This window comes from Anopheles nili, chromosome 2, assembly GCF_943737925.1.
Source record: "Anopheles nili chromosome 2, idAnoNiliSN_F5_01, whole genome shotgun sequence".
Lineage (NCBI taxonomy): Eukaryota > Metazoa > Arthropoda > Insecta > Diptera > Culicidae > Anopheles > Anopheles nili.
The window spans coordinates 7,110,646-7,134,626 of NC_071291.1; the positions used below are offsets into that span (position 1 = coordinate 7,110,646).

The 23,981-nt window shown below is 40.4% G+C and overlaps 1 protein-coding gene across 1 annotated transcript; it reads right to left on the reverse strand.

Moving 5' to 3' along the window:
- Window positions 1–6,648: 6,648 nt before the first annotated feature.
- LOC128721793 (GILT-like protein 3) lies at window positions 6,649–8,769 on the reverse strand. The gene is made up of 6 exons (XM_053815585.1): window positions 8,745–8,769; window positions 7,481–7,668; window positions 7,236–7,400; window positions 7,004–7,150; window positions 6,806–6,933; window positions 6,649–6,730 (listed from the first exon to the last, which is right to left on the reverse strand). The coding sequence occupies exons 1-5, from the start codon at window positions 8,767–8,769 to the stop codon at window positions 6,841–6,843; spliced, it is 618 nt and encodes a 205-aa protein (XP_053671560.1). The 3' UTR covers window positions 6,649–6,730; window positions 6,806–6,840.
- Between the last annotated feature and the right edge of the window lie 15,212 nt (window positions 8,770–23,981).

Consider the following 23,981-nt stretch of genomic DNA (forward strand, 5'->3'; position numbering starts at 1 on the left):
CTAACAGTATTTGAACACGTGTTTTATTTGCCTGTTTCATTCCTTCCATTTACCAACACACATTATGATTCGACAACCATGGAGTATGATGAAATTTAATCATTTTATCGCATCAAAATGTGCCGCTAAAAACTCATGCCATTAACGCATGCTTCTAGCACGCAAAAGCCGATCAATCTATAATCCTCCCCTATGGTGGAGTTCTTACTGTGAAATGGCTCGCTTTGTATGGAATAAAAAAGCATCATTCAGTTGCTTAGGAGAAAGAAAAACATAAAATGTCACGAGAGCATCTTGCACTTCCTTTCAGGTGATTTCAAACGAATAACATGCTCACTACACGCTCGAACGAATCTCAAACGGGTCGGTTGAGTAAATGATCAGGTGGAGTACAAGTGGACCATTTTTCTCAATGTTCCGCATGCACGGCGAACGTTCGCCAGTTTGACAGCATGACGAACGGAACGGCAATACCGGTAACGATAGGATTGTCAATGCTAGCGAAAGGTGGAAAATGAAAGAAACTGTTTGCCTACCGGATTCCATTACACTCATCCGCGCATCCTTGGGGCCACTGGGGAAATGTGGGGTATGGAATTCCAAAGTGATTTCCACGTAACCTTCGCCCTGCCGCAACCTTTTGCAGCAGCGCAAAGTGTGCTCGAAACCAAAATCAGCATTTTTCGCTACCCATGATCAAAGGATTTCGCTTCACCGCACGGGCAAGATCGGTGACAAGGTTTGCTCTTGGCGGCGAAGCAGACGCAGAGGTAGCAAAAACAGGAATGGTTCATGTAAGGATTCGTACCTGAAGCGTGGCTCCGGCGCCGTTGGATGCGAAGAAATGAGACCGACTAAGATGAGATTTAGATGTGCAAATAGAATCATCATCTCTTTATGCAGTCTGCTAAACATAAAACGAAGCTCAAGCGGGATTGACGAAAGGGCACCGTGGCAGGAGGTAAACGTTGAGGTTGCCCAGTATTAGTTTTTTATCCTGTTTGCTGACATTATTCCACTTGCGTTGGGAAATCCCCCAGAGTCTGATAATGTCAGTAGCATCAAGTGACAAATGCTTGTGTTATAAAAACCACGTTGGTGATGATTTTATTCAGCTACTTAAATGTTTATTGGGTGTGTTTCAGCGCAACATGGTCGATTGTCTAGCCCGTTACGTAGAATGTAAGCCACGTAGAATGCAGTAAAATAAAATTTTAGCCTGGTCTAACGTTGATTACGCAACTAAATCAACGCAAGACAACCATTGCCTTCATCAGCGTTTCAAATGCGTAAATTATGCGGAAAAGCTGAAAGTGAAGCTCATTTAATGAAACACCTGCCATTAGATGGAGTGATTCAAGATTTACTCGAAATCCAAATTTATAGAACGACTTAGGTGAACATTTGAGGCTCGAGCAAAACATAAGGAAGGAAACATATTTCATGCAGTCACTTGCTCGCACGAATCCGTTGCCCATGTGGCCGTTGTAAAATGCACGAGCGCTATTTTGTGTCACTGGTGAGCAACAACATGCTCATAAAATAAAACATGTTTGCGGTTTTGTTACGGCTTCTCTGCCAACCGAAATGTCCAGCTTCGGTGCGACTTCGGTGAGGTCAACAAAATTGGGCCTATATGTTTTAGATATGTATTGCAAGAGTCACCCTAAAATGGTGTTTCTACGGTAAAATGCAAGCCTCAGGATGTATTTAGGAGTGAGAGGTGCAGTAAAATATGGTTCGATTTAGATTAGCATTTTACTTCTAGCCGGATATTCCCGTCCCAATGCCTCTAACCACCGACGCTTCCGTCGCCATGTTGGGTACTGTTGTCGGACGGATGCATTTTCCAATCAACATAAACACAACCACAACGCTGCAATGTACATGATTTTTACCCATGCTATGTCAAATGCTTGCCAGCGGTCACACAGCGGCGCATGTGGGATACCGAAACCAACGAGCACCAGGTTTCTGACCGTAAATATACGGCTTGGCTATCGCAATTTGGCACGCCTGGTTCTACTGACACCTTCCGGTGTATATCTTCGGTGGGTAGTCTTGTTTGGTAGTTTCGTTACAAATATTACAGCACTTATTGTACCTTAAATCGAGGTGTATTTTTGTTCAAAAAATATGCCTGTTGTTAGTTTCTGCGCCATTCAAATGTAAAAAAAAATGTTCAGACTAAAATATAAATCAAAATTATACTTCATAAATACGGCGTTCGTTAAACTTACAGACAGCCTGACTTGTGGAGTCTCAGAATGACACAACCATAGATAGATGGTATCGAATAGCATTGCAAAGTATCCGACAATATCATGCGTTATGCTTAGTATATCATTGCAGTAACTGCGATTGACTGGTGTTGGGTTTTTTATAGGATCCGACACTGTACGCTACACTCTACTCCACTCTACTCTGCAAATCATACTGCGTTCTCTTGCGCCTATCCATTTCCAAAAACACCGGCAGGGTCTTTCACTGAACCACTAAATCCCAGAAACTGCTTGACTTCTTCTATGGCCCGAATTCTTCCCATTCTCCAGCACAATCCCATGCAACATTGCGCCAGCATTACGCATGGAAGGATGTGTGCTCTGCCAGCGAACCGGAACTATCCGGCTGAGAAACTTGTTCGACATCGATACGCTTCCTTTCGCTGTTTACCTTTGTGTCTTCTTGCGATGGGAAAGATCAACTTTGCCAACTACAGGTGTACCGTCTGCCACCGGGAACGTGATTGAACGGCAATACCGTTCTCGTACCGTGATGATATGTACCAAAAGGGCTTTGCCATCGTACCCTCTTTGCGTTTCTATTTGGGCACGTGCCCTGGTTCCAATGGGCTTTGGAGAGTTTCTTTAAGAAGACGAACGAAGGGTTATTTTTGACTGGCAATTTATTCTTTGAAATCCAAATTTGGGGACTACGACCGCGAAAGAACCGCGAAAGAAGCAGCTGTGGCGTGGCTTTTGAACTCAAAAGGAACTGCTAGGCACTTTTTGACTTTTGAGCACACTAAATGTTAACCATCTTAAGCAGTAGGAGGATGTGACAGAGATTTCAATAGTAACGAGTTGATCCAGCTCTGCAGAAATGTATGTGCTACAAATATATTGTTCATGACATAGTTAAAATTTTATTCACCCATGTTTTTCTAAACGCTATGAATGAAACGTATTTTTCAATAGTTATGTGATTGAAACTTTTAAGTGACCAGTATCGCGAAAAACTCCCAAGTGAAAGCTCATATAACAGGTGGCAATTTTTGTGAACACGAGACGAAAACTAAGTGCGACGAAGGAACAGGCAAAATAGACTCCCGGGCCAAATATGTTTCCGTTGGTGAGCTTTCGACCGAGAGCTTCTTTCTGCTTAGTAAATTTCTCACATCCACAAGAAATGTCAGAGAGTAGGTGTGCTTTCAAACGAAAGCTTGCAATGCTTTCCAAATTTGTCAATTATTTCCAAATTTCAATCGATAGCTTTCCGGGTCACTATTCCATATCTCAATAAACATTTGATGAATTTCTTGTTTCAATGCTGTACCCCTGTTTTTGACCAGTTCCCTGCTTCTCATACATACTCGCTTCCTCAGTTACTTCATTATCCCACATGGACAGGTTGTTATTTTATCTAGACCGAATGATAAGCGAGAGTATCCAAATGCACGAACCGAAAGCGAGACATTCTCGACATTTCGCGTTGCTCGTCTATGATCCCAACGCATTGATTTTGCATTCCGTCCCAAGGCAACTGGTTGCCGCAGTCCTCTTTTCATTGTTTCATTGAATAAAATTAGTATACTAGCTAGATTCTTTTTGTACTTTGTCAAAGCGAAATACCCCTAGTAAACTACGTCGTAAAGCACCATGTTTCATGCGTGTGCAAGAAAATAGGTTTGGGTCCGTATGTTGATTTCCACGTACAAGTTAGCAATTCATTCCGGAGGGTTTCGCTGCCCGTGGTGCATTAAATTATTATTATTAATGACCACCATAAAATCGGTTGATTTATTGAGCAATTTCTTAAGGCAGTGAAAAAAGAATTAAAATATATCAAGCGTACGTAGGCCCTTATTGAAATGCACAGTTGAAAGACATGCATAAATCACCGTTACATGTGATAGATTGGAGGTCACATGTCATGAATCGTCTGGAATTATGTTGACAAAAACAGCAAAACGATTTTAGAGAATGAGATGGCAGCACGTACGTTTCCTGCATCGTGAATTCCATTAAAAATATTCTTTACATAAACTACGTTTGAATGTAAATACCTTGTGAAGAAGGTGCTAATTTCAACCTCATACTGCTCAAAGTATCAACTACAATACGCTCGTGTGCACATCTTAGATAATAAGAACAAAGTTTTCTGCTCAACGTGGTCATCTGCAGTGGCATGGCGAAGGTAGCCTGTACCCGGAAATCAAAAAGCGTAAAATTTATTACATCGCAGATAGCTAACTTTTATCACCCAAGAACGATAAATTTAAATTTTACACCGCTGAACAGCCCAGCAATGATGTCCTGCACGGATGCGCAGTTCATTGTTGATAGCATGGGTTGTGCGGCCGTGCTGCGGTTTTGCATTGTGGCGGTGACATTGAAAATTTTCCGGCTCTGTTATCGCATGCTGGCTGCGGTTTTACCGTCGCAGTATCGGGATGGTGTTTCTCTGCAATGCAGCGCCCAACACTGCCATGTATCATCGTTACCGGGGTGCTGTTCTCCACGTGTACGGGCTGCAAAAATCTATCCGGTCATCAAGTGCTTTTTCCAAAACCGTTCGGTGCCATCCAGAATATTTCCGAAGGCTACACTTAAATAACGTAACCACTTAAAGCTGCTCTGGAGGTTGAATTGATGATTATATCAGCACATGCCAGAAACGTTATGAAACAACGTTGATTGATGAATGTTGATTGTTGCTCAAGACAAGTCGTCATTGCTTTGAAAAAATTGAACAAAAAATGATAATCGTCCAATCATACAACCATACCTGAAAAAAACATGTGCTAACAAAAACTTTCCAACCAGGAAGTTGATAGCTACCCATATAAGCACACCTCTTTGGGTAAATTATCCCAAGCCAAACTTCATGTACTAGGTTAGTGAGTACGTGTAAGCTTCGTACATTTTCACAAGTGCTAAATAATGACTTACGATTGAACAATGAACTAGATACGTCGAGGCAAAAATTCATTTTTGCTTCGTAGTAAGATATTCTCATAAACGAGAGCCGGTCCTTCATATTATGATGCGTGAGGGTGTGTCTCTGTCATTGTGCGGCATGCTTGTGGCGATTCTGTGTCAAGTAAAGCATGGATTAGGTTTCCATTGTGCGGAGTGTCCATCTTATTGGAAGAACAATGCGCCACCTTGGAGTGAAATAGAATTTACAGGATCGCTTGCATATGTTGAGCTGAACGATTTCGGGCTAGCGGGAATGAATGTGCCAGATCACAACAAAGGCCTCTGCATGAAAACCTACGTTTCATATAACAACGGCCGGCTGAACGTAACAATCTTGTGTGACAAATACTTACACGGAACGTTTCGAATGGACCACAAGACGATCAATGTTGGAGTCAACACATCTGGTTGCAATTTGAAATACAACCTCTTCGATGAGGCGTTCGAATTGTTGATTTGTAACAGAGCGTCCAAAAACATGGGAGGTTTGGCAGTACACAATAAAATACCATTCCTTATCCCTCAATACAAAAATGTAACCATGGTGCAGTACTTGCTTCCCTGTAAGTGCGATTATCGCGTGGAGCTAATAATATTTCTACAATTTGACATAACCCTTTCGGAACATTCACACGAACCAGTTTCTAAAGCTGATTACAAAAGTTTATTCTTTGCAAAACTATTCTTCAGCTCAGTTACATCGGTGTTGTTGTTCTCAATGATACTGTGTCCTTTCATCTAGCAAAAAAGCTAAATAACATCGATGGTTTACATTGCTACTTTACATTTTACTTCATACCACACGTGAAAATATTATTAGCTTTTAATATAAGTTTAATGACCACAAGCCCTCTCTAGTGGTGTCCAATATTGGTGGCCAAGAAACGATTCATGCGTCAAATAAGATGATAATAATAATGTAATGTAAACTGACCCCAAATGCTGAAATAAATCACCGTACGACCAAGGACTTGGCATGAAAATAAAGATATAATTCACGACACACACCTTAATCTCGACTGTTTGAAAAGGTTCACCTCGACTAGGTAGACCGACCCACGAAGATCTCGAGCTCTGATTGCACCAACACGCGCTCAGGGCCTGTCTCAATTGCGTGTTTCCTGTTCCGACAAGCGAACGAGGACGAGATTCTTTTGCGTGTGATAAGAAACGGTGAGATTTATTGGCGAAATCCTTCACCCACACGGCATGGGACAATGATCGATGTGATTGCTAATTACAATAATTAATCGAAAGTACTTCACTCATTCTAGCAAAAACGATGACCTTCAGCGCGTAAATTGTATGTCCTACACATTACAGCTCATACCAACAATCTCACAATCGGTCGGTAAAGAAGGTCTACCATGATTTTTCCATCAGTATTATTTGTGTTTAATGTCACTGCGCCTGGATGTTGAAAATTAATCCGTACCTTCAAATTCTTACCTTGAATTACCTCGAATAAAATATTAACCAACGAATTGATCCAAATGATTTTCAAAGTATCGTTGGTCTGATTATCTGGTCTGCAAGTGAAAATGAACCCAATGACGCAGTCATATATCTATAAATGATACTTGCGATTGTATTTCAAATCTTACATATAATGCTTCTTTTAGTGACTGCTGCAATACAATCATGGCTTTGTACCGAACTTTGCTTCATAACGTTCAGCAAACTTTCTTTCAAAATGTTGAAGCCAATCGTCCTGTTCATAGAAATCATATGGCTGTAACGAAAGAAAAAGGACATTATATGCAAATCGATTCTTAAAACGATGCAATTTCTACACCTCGCACCTGATCACCGACGATGGAGGGTACGAACGGGAGTGGCCGATGAACGCTGTCTGTTTCGTTACCAAACTTGGCAAACAATTTGGCCCCTTTCTGCCCTTGGCTGCAATTAACGATACCTTGCTTGTACGAAGCATATTCTTCGATGCACTTTTAGTGAAGAAGAAATAACGAGTAAAAAGTTTTATTCAACGAACTAGGCAAACAATTTCAGTGCACTTTGCTCACTCAGTACCTGATCAAAGCTCGTCTGGAAGTTCGTCATGAGACAAGCCACCACCGGGAAGGCCTTCTTAAATGCTAGCTTCTTCAGTATGCAACCATGCAAAATGTTCAGCTCGCATTCCCGAGGGCCGTGCTGACAATAAAACTTTGGCGTATCGTTCGCACGTTCTTCAATCTGGAAATAGTGGTTCATAGGAATGCAGACGGATGTGTCTGTAGAGGAAATGACACGTCGAGCAATTTGATGATAATTACCCAAGCCTTTCCAAACGGGACCAGACGAAGGTTCATTTTATTTTCGTGGCGCAACCAAGTCGGATACAGCTGGTTTTTGATGAACACCATGCTGTCACTGCACAGCGCTTCATAGTAGACAGTTACCGGTAGCTTAGGCGTGTAGGAGCTATTTCCAATTGATGATGCTCTTACCAAGGGTAGATACCCTGCACATAACATCATCACAACAATTACCACCGAAAACAACCACTGCAAAGATAGCTTCATTTTGCTTGGTACAAGTTCATCAATTTATATTTTCTTCGCTTGTCAGCAAACGGCTCTTCACAAAGAACTTGAAGCACTATTCTGGGTTCTGAAGAAGTACTTGAAGAAAAACCACAACTATATATACTTTTATAGCAGGTCTAACCACCAATTGATAACTTACTAAATGCTTCACTTGTTGAGCTTGTAGTTTGGGTCAGAATGCTGCACTTCGCCAAACAATCGCATAACTTACTTTACGATTTCCTAATAGGCACTATGAGAGAATGAACGATATGCGTGGGGAAATCTTTGTAGAAGTTAACAATGTATATATTTTATAATGTTTTGGTTAGCCTCACACAAAATCAATCACTTTCACTTATATTATGCCATTTCCTAATATTGAATGAGGAGTCTACGAAGAAAATATAAAGAATTATTTCTTATTGTTTTAAATCCGTCTACTTCAACAGTCCGATGTGCACGTCAATAAGATTGCCTTATCAGAACACTCATTGTTGCTTTGTTGGCTGTCTTCGATAGTAATCGTATAGTAAAATAATAGCATAGAGAAGCGGCAGCAATCAAGCTTGACCTTTTGAGCTCTAACCACAATCATTAGCATGTACTCTAGGAGCCTAATGACTCAAGTATTGATATGGTTTCAGAGGTTTCAAACCAATTCTAAGAACCTATGTTGCTTAATAACTAGGGCATCATCATTCTCAGCGTAGCATCTTTCGGTAGTATGTTCATTGTTTTCATTGTAACTATTCTTCATAACCACACCATATCAAACTATACGGTGATGTTTTCTCTACGTTTTCTATACATATTTCAGCAGGATGTGTGTGAAAAAAAAGTATGTGTATTTTGCATATTTTAGCTTACGCATATTTACGTGATTGTAGGTTCAATGAACGGTTAACTCCCCAGCTACTGCATCCAAACGTCAATTACTGATACTTCAATCCGCTGTAGCTATCGGACGTTGAATGCGAAAATCCCCGGAGGAAGTTACAAAAATACATACGTTCATGTCCAACAACAGTATACATCTCTGATTGACCCAACGTCAGTTTTAACAAAAACATCAATCAGCAAGTAGTATCAGTAAAAACAGTCATTATAAGTGAAAAACCAAAAAAATAGATAAATAGATAATTATAGTTGAAAGTATAGCAGTGAATATGTAAAAAAAATGTCAAAAAAGGTTTCCATTCGCATTTCTGCCTTCAACATCTGCCTGAAAATATCTTAAACTAAATGTGATCTATTCTGTACACTATCATTTAAATTATTCAAAATAAGGGATAAAAAATAAATGTATGACTGTTAAAAAGAAAATATTTTACTCAAGTTTTAAAGGTAATGTTTACAGGCTGCAAATAACCAAACTTAAGGAAACGCGAAAATTGTTTTATTCTTTTGAATGCAGTTTATCTCTGAGAGCTCTCGGGTTGAAAATTGAATACAGTGTCAAATACGGCACAAAAGCCAGCAAGTTTTCATCAATGTCATTTTCTCGCTCACAGCTGGTGGTTTCCATGGCCCATTTGATTGTTTATGGATCGTTAAGTTATCGTTATTGCTTCGGGTACAAACTTTTCGGGTCTGTTAAATATGCAGATTGCTTGCAGACCATGAATTTAATCATCGTTTCCAGGGTTTGCCGCTATTCAAGCCCAGCTTAGTATACATTATTGAATTAACCTACTGCAAATGTGCATATTTCAAAGCAGATTATCAATCAATTTTCAAATTTGATGTTGTTGGGTCAATTAATAATACAGTTATAAATATAAATAGAAATTATCAGTATCAGAGATCATTTTAATATTATGCAAAAGGTTTAACGTAGACGTATATTATATGCTTTCTAGAATATATGTGTATGTAAGTATAAAACCATCCTCCAATCAAATTTATTTTATTTACCTGTTTAGTTTTTACCGTTCTAGCGAAACAATCGGCTTATGGGTATCGAAACGACTTGCAGTTTACTCGTATACGACATTTATATTCTGTATGATTGTACAAGTCATCACTGGTGGTCGCTTTCTCCTTTAAAAACCCACCAAAAAATGTACTTTCGATTAAACTTATTCAATTTTGTGCCAAACTTGCAGAAAACCCCCATCTTTAGCCAGGTCGATAGAAAAATACCAAGAAATTCCTGCTACACTCCTCATGCAGCAGTTAATGTTTCGCTCGACGATGTGCACTGACCGTAACGAAAGTCTATTGACGGAAACCGATTCGGTACGACTGGATACGTAAAGAATGTTAGGTAAAAGACTGCCTTGGACTGCTTTCTCATTCTTCACGATTTTCTTTTCCACTGACCAAGCCGTCCATATCTTTTCCTGGCAACGGTTTCCATCTGTTGACAAACGAACATGAATAGGAAAGTCAAAAGCGGTTTTAGGAGCGTACGTTGGCTCTTGTAGCGTAGTATATTATTTTTAAAGCACTTTAACGTTGCTTGGGAAATCGATTTATCTCAAATTTATCAACATCGACCGTCGGCGATGCTCACCGTATATGCGATCCCCACCACGGTTGGTTGGCGTATCATGAAAGGTTTCGGATTGAACTGCTTTCAGACAGGCATGTTGTCCGAGATGATACGAATGTGTGTCCGGTAAACAAGAAATGATTTATCACTCTTACGCTCGCAAGTCTGTCACAACCATTCTTAAAGTTTCGAAAAACAGCCAGGATATAAATTTTCCCGTGATCGGTATATAATAATCGATTTTCATTTGCTATACATAATCTGGTCTTAAAATTGCATCTAGAGGAAAAAAAGAGAAAGACAAGCAATTCTGGGGTTGAATTCAACACAATTGAAGAACTTACAATATATTTTTATGTATAGATGAAAAACAGTTGGTTTTGTTGATAATGTGTTGGCTTAGTAAATGCATAAATCAACATAGTCACATACATAGTCGCCAAAAAAGGTTCAACCTACAAATATAAGCTCATGTAGCAACTTGTGCTATTCCGTATGTGTTCAAACATAATATTATAATCAATCCAACGAAGAGCTCAATGAACTTGAAGTGATCAGCGCTGGTCGTACAAGAAGTTTCAGGGACATGGTATCATAATCCAACAATTTGTAAATGATGAAAATTTTGAAATAGTGCAGTGTAAACCTCTCGTTCATTTCCCGGACTTTAGTCTAACGGCCGTTCTTAGATTAACACGATTTTCTTAACCTAAAACACAGAAGATGTGTCCGGGTTGATTACTTAGCGTTTGGACGGGAAGGGTTTTGAAACACTTGCTGGCAAGCAGATAAATACAGCATTCAGTAGAGCGTTAATTGCATGCATACGAACGAACATTAAATGTAAGCTTCTAGCTTTTGGCCTTCGATGTAGAAACACTAGAGTCAGTGGCAAAGCTCGAAGCTTATGTTGGGTGAAGCTGTTTGACTTGCAATTTCACAACGTGAGCTAGGTAGGCTAAATCGATTCTTCCGATAGGAGTGTAACATTAAAACTTCATGCAACCTGACAAGTTAATTACACTTTGTTTTGTACATAAATTTCCTGCGTCCGGTTTTTGCTCCGTTCCACGCAAGCGCTACCTCGTGCTGTTTTGCCTGCAAGCGTGCCGTGGCTTCCGGGCATGGGGGATGGTCTTTTGATTAATTTCTTAACTTTTGCAATCCGGCACCATTGGAGGCACGGATGTAATTCAGATTAATTTTATCACACTCCCGCAGCGAAGCCTGCTCTACTCTTTTCTGTCACGAATGAGCAAATTTGCCCATTTGACCACCTTTTCCATCGGCAGGACGTGTTGGGGAAATAATTGGTACCAATTACCGGCACGAACTTTATGCGACTCGCAGCTGGCTCGAGTAAAATGCAAGTTCAATCTCCATATGTTAGGGTTGGCAACACTAACACGATCTACGTGCACTTGAGCGCCAGCACGCTTATGTAATGCCGCACTGTTTCACATTATGGGGTATGAAATATAATGCATCAGTAGGCTGCGTACAAAACGTCGTCTTACTGCTTCATTAGAAAATATGAAAAGTGGATCCGCTATCCAACACTTTAGCTTTTTTCATCAACAGAATTGGTTGAAGGAATACTGTGGTTATAAGGAGCGCTCCCCATTTATTTGACACCAATGGAACTGAAATTTCGAGATTCTATGTATTTAGTAGTAAGAAGCAAATGTGCCAAGTTTAAGCAAAACGAAGAGTTGTTTGTATTATTTACTGATTTTTTTTTCGGAACTACGAGTTGGGAGCTAAAATTTAACCGCTCTGCTCGCCAATAGAGCTTATCTGTAGGTATTAAAATACAAGATTTCAAATGCATACTACAAACGATGAGCATTGATTTAGCTAATAAATCTATCCATAAGTTTTACGCAGGTTTTAAAAATCAAACCTATTGACCTGTTGGGTTGCATATTGCAACAGCACTATCATATAATATTGTTTAAGAGTTGATGAGCGAACTCAGGTAAATCATAAGTATGCTCATTACCCAAGAGTGTGTGGCTCAATAACGTTACTCTGAAAACCATGGCTGCAGCTGGCGAGGTCATCTGATTTTTACCGTCCTGAACTCATGTTCGATGCTCACATCCCATCGGAACCGTGCCTCATTTTTCATTTCTGCGCAAGGAAGGAAGGAATTCCCTTTGTTCTGCCCCGTTTTGCATGTGCGCAAAGTTTGATAAAGTACAGTCAATTACCTCGTTCGTGCAAAATTCTACATATTCACACTAACAACTACGGCCCAGTCGACGGTCACCTTACGGTCGGTTGGTCTACCAACGATGGCAAGCAGTACCAAGGATGTCGTATGACAAAGTTGGATAGTTAGGAAGTTATTTTCAGCGCAAACGAGATGAAAACTAATATTTGTAATAAATAAGCCAACCGAGTGTGAGTCGCCACTGGGCACCTATTGGACGGGGCAACTCCTGCGGAAAATCTAGATAACAATGCCCCGGAGTCATTTTTCACACATATGCGCCACAATCAAGACCCGCGCTCTTAACTATCACTTGCTTGAACGAGCTTCACTGCCGCAAAACTTTGTGGCACCTCGTTCTCGAGTGCCTACGCCGGAGTTGTTTGTGAGTAGGATGCTTTAAACTAGAGCCTCTTTCCTGTCAGAACTTTTACCAAAATCCACTGGCACTCACAAAGTGGCACTTCTTTTCCAGCTCGAAGAGCAGTGGGTGGCTTTGCCATATTACTCGATACACGATGGTCCTGCATGCATCACTTTCTGATTCATTTGCAACGTTCCAGCACTTCGATGCGAGTAAAAAACACACCTTTCAGCGGTGCTGCTGGCGAAATAGTGTCGATGCAACATCGAGCACAGGCCTACCACCAGCACCGCTAGTCATATACGGTTCTTGTATCGTAAGCGAATCCCTGAACAACAGCGATAGAGAACGATGGCGGATGCTGCGGCCGCTGCAGGAAGCGACAAATATCTACATTGAATCACATTCTCCCACGGAAACAACCACGCTACTAACAACAACAGGGACAAGCAGACATCATCGCAGGATAATAAAAGTGTAAAATTTAAATTTATTGCTCTCGGGCGATAAAAGTTTGTTATCCACCGAGTCATAAATTTCGTGCTTTCCCATTTCCTGCAGCGCAGTTTTGCGTGCATCGGTGCCATTGGAAAAGGATCTGCATGCACAGTGAAGCGAGGCTAGAAATTGGCTGTTTGCAAAAAGGCATTAGCTGTTTCATGTGTGCCATCGACGGTGCTGATCGAGTTTTTGCTCTTTCTGCCGTTTTCTGGTAACGCACCGAGTACCTTTCCTACAGCAGCATGCTTATTTCGGAAAATAATCACTACATACTCTATTCACTTTTATGTTTAAAAAAAATCAATTTTGACTTATTTGACTGTATTTAGTGGTAAAAAGGTTCTTGAAAAGGGTTCTCGTTATACTATATATGAATAAAAATAAACTTGCAAGCAACAAGACAGCTCCGTTAGTTCTGCTTTCTTCGAATTTGCTCATGCCAGAAAATGGTTTCCTGGTTAACATTAACATTCTAATGCGAATTAAATACCGTACCACCTCGGTGCCGGATGAAACTAAATTTGTTTGATTATAATTTTAATTGGATAATAATTGTTTATTGTTCTAATTAACGACACATCAAACTAATTTGGGGATGCAGAATTGCGCCAATCCTCCAGCACACCGGAACCAAGCCATCGTTGATGATGGCGCCTCGGAACATGCTGGCAAACCAGGTACACAGGTTCACGTTTGGCGCGAGTCCGTATGCTCAGCTCAACTAAAATTTGATCGATGTGCAAATGGCCCAGATGGGGCGGGCAGTTTCAATTATGACGGTCATCAAACATAGATAGCGTCGAAATTGCAACTTAATTGCCGCGAGGACTTTATAGTACGGTTATCCCGAGTGAATGTTTGTTTGTTTTCTGTAGGAAAAGGGACAGCAGCCATCCAACCCGTACACTGTGAATCTTTTACGTTGTATGAGGATGGCCCGATAACTGTCATTAAACTCTTAAACATTGATTAAAGCTTTGCATATTCTTAATTAAGATGAGCTCGATAACTAAATTTATTCCTAAATTATTCCTGAAAATAAATTAGAGAAATATTTCAAAAGAAGAGATATCATTGATCTGATACATTCTTGAATAGTTGCAAATGGAAGCTTCTATCTGACTGGTCTTTTGCTTTAGCTTTCTGATAAAAAGTAAAATTATTCACCATAGCTCACCCAAATACCAATAAATTAATTTTATATCACATAGACCCAAAGAATTTACATGGTGCTATTCGAGTTGCCGATTTCTTAATGATACATTCCTTGACCTGTTACAACATCCAAACTTATCATAAAAGTAGCATATCACAGTGAGCTCCGATTCAATGTAGTAGTAAAGAAATAATTTCAGTCTACGATTCGTCGCACATAATGTAAGGATATTGTGGAGAGTAAACAAGTAACATGATCAGTAATAGCTGCTGTACGCTTCATTTGCCGTGTTAAGCAACACCACTGCGGGCCCTGTTCAGAAATGACTGTCCATGGGCCTCAACTTCAATGCACGCTAGTCAGAATGATGATTTATATTTTCGTGGAAAACTAGCCCTGCTCTGCACCATTGTTGTCTATTAGAGTGTGAAGAAATAATTGCCGTGTGGTTGAGAATTAATTGATATCCATCCGCCAAACAAATGTAGGTACGAGCTGCAATAGCAAAGCTTTAACCAACGTCGTGGTTTGTCTGTCGGTTGATACCCTTTGCCTCATACATTCATTCAAGTTTGTTTTGTAATCCAAATGATTTATGAACTTCGTCTATCTACCAAGGTGCACGTCAGTGGCCCTGCTAGAGCAATCTGCTACGTATGATGCCGCATTTCTGTCAACTGACAACTTCTAGCTAGTGGAATTGTGGTCCTCCATCCGGCGTAGTTAACAGGGCAGGAACATTTTAATCAGTAAGTCCTGTTGCCGTTTCCTCCGTTCAGCTTTGTTTATACCATGACACGAAAATTCGAGGTTGAATATCGTGCCAACATAACATGGAACCACGGAGCAAAATGTGCATAAAACATGTTTAATATGTCGGACAGATCATGGACAACATTTGCTCTGGTGCATGCTAAAACTGATTAAATAGTTCTTCTTGAAGAGTAGATAAGTGTACCAAACCGATGGTATGCACATGGTGTTTTATTAAATTCCAATTTTCTTGCTGACTCCAGATGTTGTTATGCAACAAAGCTCTTAAAGCTTATAGAACCCAAGTAAACATGAATTTAGGTGAGCAAATTTGTTCAATCGAGCTGATATTCGTAAGCAAAATTTAGACATAACAGAATAATTTATAAATAATTACAAAACATAGCTTATAAAAATTTGTAAACATATAAAAGGTTATGTATCCAATAACCACAGTAAAAATTGAAAATATAACTTTACTTAAAATTCTTACAACTGGTTCAATACAATGGATTATCTATTAATCAGATGGTTCTTAAAAGCTGGAAAAATTGTGAAATGTTATTGCAATGCAATTGATGCAACAATCATCTGCATTTATCGTTCGATCTGCATCTGCAGTCTCGGTGGATTGTTTCTCGATTTATAATTTTCAATGTGGTCAAGAGGCGAAGACCAACCGGATGATTGGCATCAAAGCATTTTGCAGTGAAAGTGCAATACGACCGATAGCGTCAGTGCTGCAAGAAGATGAAAGGATGCATTTCTTTTCGCATGCACACAACTGCAGCCGGTGGTGGTTGAGATCGTTTTTATCTTTCACCATCCATCCAGGCCCTCAGCAACTGATTAGCATAACAAATGATGCAGAAAAATTTGCCCGATTCACTCACCACAATGCAAGACGACGCATCTGCATCCGGTTCTGGTCCGGCCGGCATCAATTATGCAGCCACAAGCGTTTGTTGGGTGGTGTGGAAATCAAAATGCAAATAATTTATTTTCTTTCATTCTCCTTCCCCTCAGCAGTAGTACGGAGGGCACGCAGATCGGCCTGCATCTATCGCTTCGTTTTCAAGCGTTTGGTCAATGGTCAGAATGCAAATCACTCCTACGTTGTTCAGCTGCGATAAGTGCTATGGCAAAAGAGTCTGCAAGATCAAAATAATTGGAGCATAGGAAAAGCCTGTGATTCGCACAAATTGCTGCTGATGGTCTAGTGAATTGATTGTTGGTCGACTTGGTAGAGCTGTGAAACACACCAGAAGCAAACGATATCACATAAATGGTCCATGTTTGATGTTGAGAATTTTTTCAACTTAAAATAATACGCTGGATTCGGTGAAAACAGCATAGCACAAAACCTGCTGTCAGGACCTGCTTAAGGCAAACACAACTGTATGAAAACTGTAACATTATCGTACATTATCCAAAAAATCTCATCCAACAAAGTATCATTAGCCAGAACTAGGTACTGCACAATTTAGCAAATAGGAAAGCGGTACCGACGACAAAACGATGGCTGTTGGTTCAGATTAGACTGCAATCCCTCAGAATCTGCTCACTAAATGGATTTAGGCGTATATCTGATCTAGTGATTAAAACTGCACCTTGTAATGTAAGCCACGCGTGGGAGCTGTAAATGGTGATTTCATTTTAGTAAACTATGGCAGGAAAGACCGTGCCGGACATTTGATCGTAAATTTGGAGTTTTGATCGCCATTTCAGATATCCTGTTTGTGCAAACGGACCATCATCGCGCCCTGGTCGGTGGCCCAGCTTGCGCTCATACAAATGTACACTACCCCCTGCGGTCGAGCCTAAGAAGCCTCTACTAATGCTATTCGCGCGTTTTGAGGGTGGCGTACATGTCACGCCGTATCGGCCGCAAAATACAGCATACCGGTGTAAACATCATTAGGTGTTTAGCCAGGGCACATGTCCCATGGCTTTATCAGTGGTTGACCGAGATGACGGTGCGAAATCGTTTCCGCTAAATGGTGCTGCATGGCGCGGTGATACTCACACTAGGCCGCCTTTCATGGGATGGTCGATCGCAGTCAAATGATAGTGAGCAAATAGTAAACTCCGCATTTGCATTCTAAATGAGTAAAAGGAGCGATGGTTGAATTTATCCGGTACATATTCTGGTGATTGTTGAGAAACAGGAAATTATTTGAATATGGCAACGGTAAATACGAAGAGTGCAAGTGGGCAATTTTTTAACCCTGCAAATCATGCAGCGCACATTATACATGTAACATGTTTGTGATGTTTAGTGCACAATAATATTTCTGAAGATATTTTTCAATATTCACTCTGCTGCAGAAAATTTACGACCCAGCTAGTCATTTCCCAATGATATGTAACTCAAACTAACTTTCTCAAGCAAACATCTTGTATAAAATGAACGTATCTCCCGAAGGAGAACTGATCTCATGCACTTCAATAAACAAACTTTTGTGTCAGCAAAATTGTTCACAGAGAAGTACACGATTCATTTCATTTGATTGCAAAGCTGCATGAAACAGGACAGCGATGTTGTGGTGTGAATTAATCAAGATGAATTGACATGTGCATTTTCTATCGTACCAACGCATCAAACCCTTGTTGGTGAGATGGAAGAAAAGCAGAGCTGAGTAAGCGATGGGTGATTAAAAAAAGGCATAAAAAGTGCCAACGGCGATGAAAATGCGAACAAGGCAGCAAATCAACGGAGCAGGTAGATGGCCATTTCTATGACTTTCATTTAAACTAGGTCTCACGCATGCATGGTATAATATGCTGTCTTACAATTGCCAGCTTTGCTCCGTGATTGCGTATAGCAATAAGGGCGATGGATATAAAAGAAGATAGGTAAGTAGATGTACGTATGAAATGAGCATGAAAAATCAGCTTCGATGTTCTCTTGATGTGCGATGAAGGCACATATGCATGCACATAGTACAGAAGAAAAGCAAAATAAAATAACTATTCGACTTTAATTCCTTGCTCTATGATAGAAGAAAAAGTTGTAACAAAAATAGAAATAATAACACACAAAAATTGCCAGATCTTTTAAAATATGTACCCTAAGCAAAAAAAACTAAAAATCAGGTTATACAAAAAAAAAACCAATGAACATCAAATAAATCCTAACGTCAATTATCGTTTATACGTAAACGGTGGCCAGGTCTCCGACTGTGTGCTATATAGAATAACGAGAATGTTTAATCTATGTATGTTAATCGCCAAATCGCGTGATTCGGAATTATTTTCAGCTTGAAACAGCTTGAGGCTTTTCATCAAAAAAAACTCAACGAGTACTTTTGACATAGTAGTTTGTTATAGTAGAACATAAAAGAACCTGTTTGCTTTCTCAAACTCTTTGAAAGCCAGAAACGCGCCGCTGTCAATAGAACAAGTAGAATTTTTGAGCATTCTAACTACTCATTTGACAGATTGATGATTTCGCTTAATTCAAAATGCAAGGCGTGAAAAATTAAAGAATAATGTAATAGTGAAATTCAATCTCAGATACGTGATGTAAGTTTCACGCGTCAAGTAGTTCTTTAACTTATTCATATCCTGAAACTTGAAACCCCTTTGATAGTAGTTTGAAACGCGCTGATGAGAAATATTCCAGCGACTGTGGTTTCCTCAATACCAAGAAGCCTGTTAACGCACAAGGTTTCGCTTCATTTGGCTCCTTTTCTGCTGACGCTGGCTAACGTTCTATTGTCCGGCATGCAATAGACCTTAAAGAAACCGTACCCACATCCGACAGGCCTCTTCATTCGAAATCCATTAAATTAATCCTTTTGTATCCCCAATAGCCCTTTCGTGATTCGTCTTGACTTCAAACGCAACGAGCGTTCCAACCACGAAAAGCATAACAGTGCCTCCCAGTTGCGGATGGCGTGGGTTTGGAAAAGGATCCCCGTTCAAACAATGGCCGTCGGGTTCATGCTTCACTTTCCGCCAAGCTAGCTTTCTTTTTCGCTTGGTTCGCCATTAATTGAAATCGATCTTCGACCTCGCCGTGTGCAACCGACCATGAGTCCTTTCAACCTTTGGATTTGTGTATTAACCAAGCCCTGAATGTACCCACCAACGTATTCAGTACGGATCAATTGTGCTGTGCAGCTAAGGCGTCAATGATGTCCATTTGGCGGTCTTTTCAAACCGTGGCAAAGAAAACAATCAGAATGGCTGTTGATTTACTCTACTTAGCGAGATTAATGGCTCGTGGAATGGCGCCATGAAGAGCCTCCCAATTTCCATTGTGATTGAGAATGATATCTCTACCAGCTTGTGGATTGAGGAATTGTGTTAGAAATGTGGCATGCATGTGTGAAATCAATCGTCTCTCAAATATATCTTGCTACAACAAATCGCGTGACAATTGCCTCTTGTTCGTCAGCCGAAGTGTAGTAAGAAGTTGATTTTAGTAGGACAACAGGGTCATCACTGTGTACATTGGCTTGCAATCCGTCAGATATCTGCTCAATGACAATGCTGACTCATGATTATCGTTTGAACTTGGATGCACATTTCAGAAAATCCAAGAGTTCCAATTGAGAGTTTATTACATTCTGAGCTGACCGTTGAGAGTTGTGATCTAACGTGGATCACAACGTGCTCAATCTTTCTGTTTCCCGCAGATACAAAACAGTTCTCTCTTCCTACTTACACTCATATCTAACATCACCAGCTGAATCATTATTGAATCACGAGAAGCGATAGCAGCAAATGTTGCTGGAACCATGGTCAAATATCCAAAATGTACCCTCCTGAGGGACAGCCTTTGTTTCCAATGGGTCACATGAAGCCAACGCGGGAACGACGTGCATCACCCAGCATCCTTTGGGAGTGTTATGACAGCAAGCGAATGCGAGCTTTCCAAAATATCGCACCACGCAATGTTGTCGACACCCTTCCACGGCAGTTTTGGACGCGATATTGTTCGCGAGCGCTAATGCCATTCTTTCATACTGCACCATCGAGTAATAGTATCCGTATTTACAGAATTTAATGGACCATTGGGTCGCTCATTTGAGGCTATTTCAATTTTCTAACGTGTCGTAGGCATCGTAGACCTGTGGGCTGGTGTGGATGCAACCTTCCACATGGAACGATATACCATCCGGTAGAGCATCACATGCACTGAAATGTGTTAATTTGGTTGAGCATTGAGCAAAAGCACTTCGGATCGCACATCGATAGCACATAATTGATATATGTACTGCAGATAAGATGGTCAGTGCTTTGCCAGCGCGGGTACCCTAATGGGAAATTTGCAGAAGAGTTTGATAAATCTTGATTAAACGTTATTACATGATCATGTGACTACCAAAACATGTTGTATAAATTATTAAATAAGCTCAACACTTATTATTGTTCGTTCATTAAAATATAAAATATTTAGTAGTTCAAATTCAACTCAAAATATTGCAAATAAGACCATCGAATTTTTGCTCCTAACAATAATTAACATCCAATACATCTGGTTACCACAAGTAAAATACTTTTCCAAATCTGTGAATACAAAAGAAAGTCAGCTTAACCTCTTACGAATTCAAATGATGCAAATGCCTGTTTTGTCATCATATGAACAGAAAATTGACTTTCAATGAGTAAATGTCTGAAAAAGCATTCCAGTCACTCAATTCAGCTATTAAAACACAAAACAAGCCCGAATACGAACTCACCAAGACGAAATTTTCACTCACCAAGAAATTTTTTCTAGCCGAAGGTCGAACCCGATTCCAAACCGAAGTACAGCAATGGCTGCGCGAAAACTCGTGCCTGGGCAGTAGAAACTCATCCGTAGGAGTCATTCATATTTCATTCGGCAGTTTCGTCTGACTCGTGGCCCAGCAAGGACTTGGTGTTCTGTGTTAAAGTTTTGCGCTACTTCCGGCCACGTTATGTTGCCCGGTAGCTTGAGTTTCTCGCTCGCAGTGTCACCTCCGTTGTCTGAAATTAGTTTGTCCTTCGATGAGGTGGGTTCAGGTTATGACAAATACCTCAACAGCAGTGTGATTGTGCAACCGAGTCTATCCATTCACCCTAGGCTGCTGTCGTTTTTGTGAAGCGTTACCATGGTGAAAGGCAATTATACTCTCCGAATCAGTGCAGCTTGCAGGCAGATATGAAAGCTTGCGGATTACTCACGACACAGTCGACAGCAAACGACCCTTGTGTTTGTTCTCGAGAATCGCCACAAGTACTAGTAAAAGTTCCAAAGTTCAAAGTGTTAACCACCGCGAATCAGGCATCGGCTTATCTTTGAACGACTCAAGAAGATTGCGAATTTTCACGTTGGTTTTCTTGCGAGCCGGTTAATACAGGGCGGTTTTTACCGAGCCGTTTGAAATGTGCAGCTCTGTTCGTGAAATAGTGCTGTTTTGATTCTAATTAGCCTGCACAAACATTTCTGACCTTTCGTGACTGCAAGCCCCTTCGAGTGCGACTCACCGGCGCACTTCCGATCGATGGGCTTCACAAGAGACCCACTGCTCACTGCTCTGTATGGGGACAACTAAATAAACAGTCTACCTCTACAGCGGGCTTTCACTGCAAGCGTCGTTTCTGCTAAGAAAGGGAGCAATAATTAAAATCAAACCGAACGACCTTCCCCGGCGCTCCGTGCATGGGTGTGGAAACTACCACTACGACTACATCCGATGACATCGCTTTCTAGCTGGAAGCTGCATTCGTTCCTCGTAGCGACCGGCACCGGCTGAATCACGCCTGTCAAACGTACGATGATGAGCTCCGCTGCTCTAGCAGCATATGGTTTCGCAAGAGACGAAGTGCTCGAGAGCTCATAAAATTCTCCGTGTGATAGTCGATCTGCTTCCAAATGATAACCTTTTTGACACGCTTCAGCCTGTAGGTTCCGGTCGCGTATGTGAACGCAACGTATGCAAAACAAAGACCAACTGAGCCATGTTGGACTGAAACCGGTCAAACACACCGCTACAAATAGACGTTCCGCAATAACGCACGAGTAGATCAATGCTCGTGAGCTAAAGAGAATCTTTGTTCGTGCGAGAGACCGTTAAGGAGACATATGTACAACTGATTAGACTGATAAAAATAGAACCAAATAGATTGACTATTCAATGTTTTGAACCATATTTTAGAAAATATATCTTATCATGACGCGATACATGGTGCGAAAAATACAATTGTTTTGTTGTTCAACTTACACAATTCAAGCATCCGAACATAACTACAATTACCACCTAAGTTAAACTACTTGGTACTGAAATGACGGATCGGGGGACTCTTAGGATTCCTCTCTGTTTCAAGTCATTGTGTGTCTTTTTACATCGTTTCTATCAAATCCTCTATCAGGAAAGACTCGTTGGCTTTTGTTCTACTCCTCGGTGCCAAGCTTTATTACTCCGCTTGACCTAAAAGATGATTTGACACTGAAAGATGCTTCGAAATGATTTTGGAACACATCGTTTTCGTTTGCTTTTGCTATTTTAATATTTTACTATGCTCGAAATTGCAACCGTTCCAGGGTATTGCCAAGGGCAATGCTGGAAAGACCACATGATATTTTGTCTCGTCCTTCGCAGGCATCATCCGTGCGTTCGATTGCGTATGTCTGAAAATTTTGATTTATTACACCTTAATTACTTTTGTTATTTTTACATAACAAAATTCCAATACGTTTCTTTTTTCGCATATTTTGGACTTGAGTGTCTAGTACAAGCTGGCAGTATTCGGTCCATAGTTGTCTTAATGTGTGAGAGATCATGGATTTTTTGTTGTTGCAAGACTCAAAACTGTGAATGGGAGACTCTCACAGAATCTTATTTCCGGTTGTCAGTGGAGCTGTTGATGGGACATCAAGAACTGAAAAAAAAATAATTTCCAAAAAAGCTTGCAGTTTTCACGGAAATGTTTACAATTACGCTGAACAGTGGAATCTTCTTCCAACAAAGATCATTTTTTTTCTATTTTCACAGCCTTGTTTGGGTTTTCATAAAAAATGCAAATAAATTTATGACAAATTTTTAGCTTCATATAATGTAAAATAAAAGATCCGTTATTCTGCTAAAGTATATTTTAACTGATTTTTCTAAATGAATTTGACGTTATTGACACAAAATCACAACATCCTCCAAACTTCTTTTTAAAAATATATCAAACATCATTGAGGAATAGGCATAGAACAGCATTGAGTTTTATTAGCTAAATCTAAATTTATTTACCATTGTTTATGCCAGTTCCAAAACTATATAACAAATATTCTAGTATCTCATGCACGATAGGTCAAGACTGTAGAATATCTGAAACATTCTACTCATCTTGCTGTAGTGGTTTTATGCAACTCTCTTCTTCTCCATCCATCCGATTCCCAGCCTGATATCCCATCTTGCGTTATATTCTCTTTCTATTACCGGTGTGAGCACACGTACGTGACCCAACTCAACACCTATCGCCTTCTTCCGATTCGCTCTTCTACTGAATGCATCGCTCAAACATTTGATGGGCATTGTAATGCATTTCCCGCACGCCCCGCTACAGTTATTTTGCTGTTAGTGTGCTCTAGACCATGGCCATCATTGGCCCATCATGTGTCATGGTGACAGGGGAAAATCTCGTTATCGTATTATGTTTTGTTTACCACTTGTTCCTCCTCTTCTATCTTCAACCATCCCGAACTCCTTCTTAGAGCTTTAGTTGCGTACTCGTGTAGTATGCCGCAACCCTAACTGTAACTCAAACGATCTCAAATATCGCCACAGTAAACCCCTTCGA